This window comes from Galleria mellonella, unplaced genomic scaffold, assembly GCF_026898425.1.
Source record: "Galleria mellonella isolate WM207_F2 unplaced genomic scaffold, CSIRO_AGI_GalMel_v1 utg63, whole genome shotgun sequence".
Taxonomy (NCBI): domain Eukaryota; kingdom Metazoa; phylum Arthropoda; class Insecta; order Lepidoptera; family Pyralidae; genus Galleria; species Galleria mellonella.
This window is the reverse complement of record NW_026442130.1, coordinates 1,120,447-1,126,103: the sequence shown is the minus strand read 5'-3', so window position 1 is coordinate 1,126,103 and position 5,657 is coordinate 1,120,447. Positions and strand designations below refer to the sequence as shown.

The following is a 5,657-nucleotide window of genomic DNA, read 5'->3' as shown; positions in this document are numbered from 1 at the left end:
ATTATTCACGTTATACAATACTAGCTCTTACCTGCGACTTGTTCTGAGTGACCGGGGTATGTTGGGGGAAAGGGATTGTTAGTAATGGGATCTAACAGCCCGTTTGCCAGTAACATATTGTGTGTGTTTTTCAAGGCACTTTCTTCCACGTACAACCACTCTTTGGTTCATCGATCGGGATGAAAAGCAGCCTATATTCCTTTACATCCCTTATAGTATGTATATAAAAAAAAAAAAACTAAACATATATGCAAAAGAATTGTTAGTGATTGGCTATTAAGTAAGACATATGATGAAACTGAAGATTTATTATTAGTAGTATCTTAGGTTACGACTGCCATTTTACAATAACTCATCCATTCCATACATTCACAAATTACACAGTCAAGATTTCATTTACAAAATATTATTTGGACAAATTAAATTATTACTGTATTAGTACCTTAACTTGTATTGTTTCTTTTTTATATAATTTTGTGTCATTATGCCGTATAGGGAAGAGCACTGCTTATCCTAAAGTACAGGATTTACCTATTTAGGGAGCAGGGTTTTACCTATATTTAAAATGTAACATTTATTTTGAAATAAATTATTATTATTATTATTATTACATACCAAATTTTATAACGATTGGTTGAACTATTATGAAGTTACGAGGATTAAACAAACAAACTCACTTTCTACAGATGGGCAAAGCACCGGGTTTAAACCCGGTGCTTTGGTAAAAACCCAATAAACACCCATAAACTCCCATAATCACCCAAAAAAATAGGTTTTTACGTATTTTTTTGAAAATATGTAAGTAATACCAATAAATTATTTTTATAAATTGTATTGATCAATTCTACAATATTAAATAAAACGTTAACTAATAATATTTCAGGAAATTTTAAAAATCTATATATAATAAAATGAAAGTAATTAATTTTCAGTGTTTTCATGTTGCAGTTGATCAACATGTTGGCCTTTTGCTTCCCGTAGATACTTTAAAATTTCTTCATAACACCTCGTTCGCACCCATGGCCGTATATATTTAAATTCTTGAGCCACTAACAGTCCGAAATACTCATTTCTTTTATCCTCTTCTCCATAAATTAAGCATTTAGAACAGTTTGTTTCTTCTTTCAGTAAATTTTCTTTTACTTTATCCTCGTTTTTTTCTTTGTTGCGACGACGCTGGGTAAATCATCTGGACACTGGGTCTCACTATCGCCAAATATATTTGGAGATCGGCTTCGGCTACGGCTTGGCAGACATTTTTTTCTTTCTACAATTTTAAATTAAATTTATTAGAATAAATGCTTCGAACACACGCGATCTAAGTACCTTTTGTGTTTATTATACCTTACCTACCTAGGTATAAAAAGAGTACTTACGTAGATTTTCTTTTATTAACTGTTTTATACGAAGATCTTGATCTCTCAAATTAGCATCCATTTTACTTCCAGTGATTATCAACTAAATTAATAATCCACAAAGTATTAAATAACGTTTTTATGAAATATTTAGCACAAAAACAATACCCTTTAAATATCGATCGTCAGTAACTGTGGCTGACTTACCTATATTCTAGCAAGCAGGACTGCCAGATGTGAAGGGGAAATCCCCAATAAATTGTTGCATGTGACTGATGATGTGAGCATGTTCGTTTCATAATAAAAATGTTGCCAGGTAACCAAAAAGTCGTATGTTTTTGTGCGAATTACGATCATAATCTTTACGATCGTACATTAAAAAATAGACAAATAATAGTATGAGTACAATTTAAATCGTATATCTGTCAACCCTGCTAGCAAGACAGCGACAAAATCACGTTGCATAACAATGTAGCCCAAGCTTATATCTTATGAAATATACGGAAGAGATACGGACTTAGAAAAAACAGAAATGTTGTTCTTTGTGGAAGTCATTGATGAAATTCTATGTATTTTAGCCCGCAAACTTTCTTCAAACAAAAACAGCGCCATCTAGTATCGAGTTCTGTAATTATCTCTTTGTTTATGGATTTGAAGTAAGACCGCCACGCATGCAATACATTATGACTGGGGATTCCCCTATTCGTCGACGCTGAATATGAGGCGACGACAATCACTGTCAAACGTGTTCACTATTACTCTGACTCTGGTAACGTGACTTCCTGGTAACGTGTTAGGTAGGAAAAGCAGTAAAAAAGTGCATATTAAGGGAGCAGATTTGAAATAATATTTATACTTAACAAGAAATAATTAAAGGTAAGTGGATTTTTGAATGATACAATTATATCATGATCACTTAACAATTTTAACTTAAAATTAGATGTATTATTACAAGCTTTTATTTAGCTTGCGTTATGTAAATAAAAGTATGTAGGTATGTTCGTATGTTGATGCAATTATCCTCAATCCTCAACCGACTGGGATAAAATTTTCCATACACGTTTATTTTGGATGATAGTGCATAGTTAGCTGAGAGTCGTCATTGGATAATAATGGTGGATAGCCTAAGATGTGTACTAGATATTTATTTTTAACATAATATGCGTAAGTACCTAATCGAATTAAAGAAGTTGCTGAGAAAAATACAGAACAATACGATAATAAACTAGCGTCTGCGTTTAATCCTCCGAGGAGATGTAATTTTACAAAGGTTTTTTGTATTTATTTTATTATTTTTTTAATAAATTTATTGTAAATAACAAGAAATAATCATTGTAAAAAAATAGGCACTCTATTGTTGAATTTTCGTCAGACCAACTAATCATCGTTCATTTTTTTAGGTTCAATGGGGAGACCTAAAGATTTACGCATATGGGAGCACTACCGTACTTTACCAAACAAGTCTGTTTCTTGCAAGCTTTGTAATAAGGTCTACAAATTCAGTAATGCTGCCAAAATGCTTCAACATCTTATCACTTGTCCAAAATCTCCAGAAACATTAAAAGACTCTATGAAACTTATAAAAGATAGCTCGTCCAAAACCAAAATGTCTGGACTGTCAGAGATAGAGACAAATGATTCTTTTATAAGCCCCTCGTCGTCTGCTAACACTACAATAAATGCTGAGTTTCAAGACACCGATGATCATATAAAAACAGAATTAGCGAGAGCTATATTTGTAACAGGGACGCCATTATCGATGGTGCAACATCCTTTATGGATACAATTTTTCGAAAAATTGCAACCAAAATTTAAAATACCTTCACGTAAAGCTTTAGCGACAAAATACTTAGATAAAATATATAGAGAAATGCGTTTTGAGTTAAATGAGGAACTAAATGCTTGTAGTTACTTACACCTTCAGTGCGATGGCTGGTCTAATTTAAGAAATGAAGGAATAATAAACTTTCTTATATCAAAACCTCAACCTGCATACGTTAAAAGTTTGAATACAGAAAGTAATCCTCACACTAGTGAATACCTTAGCCAAGAAGTTGAAAAAGTAATGAAAGTGTATGGAGCAAATAAGTTTCTTGTACTTATTGGCGATAACGCTAGAAATATACAAAAGGCATTCGAATTAACAAAACTCAAATATCCACATGTTGTTCCTCTCGGTTGCTGTGCACATATCCTTAACTTGTTGTGCCAAGATATTGTAAAGATACAAGAAGTAACTGTGTTTATTATGCAAGCCATAAATATAATAAAAACTGTTAAAAGGAGTCAACGATTAAGTTCCTTGTTGATAAAATCAAGGCAGGGTGAAGATTCTACACAAACACTAAAATTGCCTTGTGCTACAAGATGGGGAAGTCATGTTACTTCGTTAAAAAGTTTGAAAGCAAATAAGATAGCTTTGCAAATATTAACAGTTAGAGAAGATGTGGTAATTTCAAGAGATATTAAAGATTTAATTCTAAGTGATGATTTCTGGACGAAGACAGGGGAATGTATAAGTATTTTGGAACCAGTCACTGAAAGCATATTTTACTTAGAGAGCGACCAGAATCGTTTGCATCGCACATACATTACATTTAGAGATGTACAAGCTAAGATACGTTTTGCATTAAATGAGATTTCGACATTGAGCGAAGAAAGCAAACAGCAGATTCTAACATCAGTATCTTCAAGATGCAATATGGCAATGAGGCCAATACATTTTGCAGCATATATTCTAGACCCCAGGACTCTAGGAGTCGAACTTACTCAAGAGGAAGAACTTAAGGGTATGGAGTTTATCTACAATTTAAGCCAACACTTAAGTTTGTCAAATGTAATGGCAGATTTGGCGTGTTATAAAGCTAAAGAAAACTTTTGGGCCAGAGGATTTGTATGGAGCTCATTAGATAGCATTGAGCCCCTAATATGGTGGAAAGGTATTTGTGGTTCCACTGAGTTAAGAAAAATAGCGATTCGTATTCTATCAGCTCCCTGTACTTCGGCAGCCACTGAGCGTTCCTTTAGTATCCAAGGCTACATACATAATAACAAAAGAAATCGACTTACAACTGAAAGAACTGAAAAAATTTCATTCATTTGTTATAACTGGAATCTTAAACATAAAGCTGAATGCGAGGACATTCAGTTTAATGAAGAAAATACCTTAGAAGCTTTCATTGAGCAAGTAAATGAACATAACAGTTTAGACGAAATAGAGCCTATCGAACCTATACAATTCATCGCTTGTAATAACTCTGAATCTGACAGTGATTGACTGTAGTTTTACATTTTACTTTCATCTCTTTCTTAATAAACTCAAAATCAAATTAAAAGTTTTTTATTCTGTAGGCTGCATAATAATATTGTCTATGTCCAGTATAGTGGACGTCTTGCGGCTGAGATGACGATGATGAAGTACAAAATCATAAACACCCAAAAATTTGGGTGTTTATGGGGTTTAAACCCAATAAACCCAAAACACCCGGTTTTTACCCACCAGACTTTAAACCCACCCAGGTGGATTGCCCATCTCTATCACTTTCACATTGGACATTAGTAAGCACGTGCGTGCGTGCGTGCGTGCGTGCGTGCGTGGGAGCGTGTGTACATGACTGAAGTCAGTTCCACGGAATAAAACAGGTTTTCTCAAGACCCGCCAGTTGGTAAGGCGAGCGAGGTAGGAGCCTCGGGGCATACCCCATTGCCCCAGCTTCAACTCCGCAGGCTACCACCTCCGGGTCACTTGGTTTTAAGCCGACGGATGGTATGTGCATGTCGGCGTAGCATCTCTTCTCTCTTCTTAAACGCTGTTGCTGGAGGTTCCTCCAGCACAGCCACGTTTACATACATTTTTTTATTGTAATAAATAATTCTTATAAATTAAGAATAACAAGTGTTAATAAATAGATACTGTTAAGGAGCAAAATATATGCCTAATTTTTTTTTTAATAATCCCTATCTAGCGATAATTTCACGTGATATTAACAGATCTGTTGATCACCGCGTAAATAACCAAAACGGTAGTAATAAGTAGTTTATTGCTAATAAATTCGAGTTAATAAAGTGTTAACCGTTATCTTGATTATTAGGTTATTGAGGGCCAAGTTTTGTGGTCACTGCATTATGATATGACTTTATAAAAGTATATTAATTAAAATAGAAAAAAAAATTTGATAAATTCACGACTATAATCCTTTGTGTTAGTGGCAGGTGGTTTTTGTCGACTGTCGCTGTTGTCGTGAGAGTAATACTCGATGTGTTCATAGTGTGAATTAGTGCGTCATACAATGAAATTAATGC

The 5,657-nt window shown here is 34.0% G+C and overlaps 1 protein-coding gene across 1 annotated transcript; it reads left to right on the top strand.

The window, feature by feature from the left end:
* Positions 1-1,159: 1,159 nt before the first annotated feature.
* On the top strand, positions 1,160-4,889 carry LOC128201834 (uncharacterized). Its single transcript, XM_052899980.1, has 2 exons — positions 1,160-2,231; positions 2,756-4,889. The coding sequence occupies exon 2, from the start codon at positions 2,761-2,763 to the stop codon at positions 4,630-4,632; it is 1,872 nt and encodes a 623-aa protein (XP_052755940.1). The 5' UTR covers positions 1,160-2,231; positions 2,756-2,760; the 3' UTR covers positions 4,633-4,889.
* The last annotated feature ends 768 nt before the right edge of the window (positions 4,890-5,657 follow it).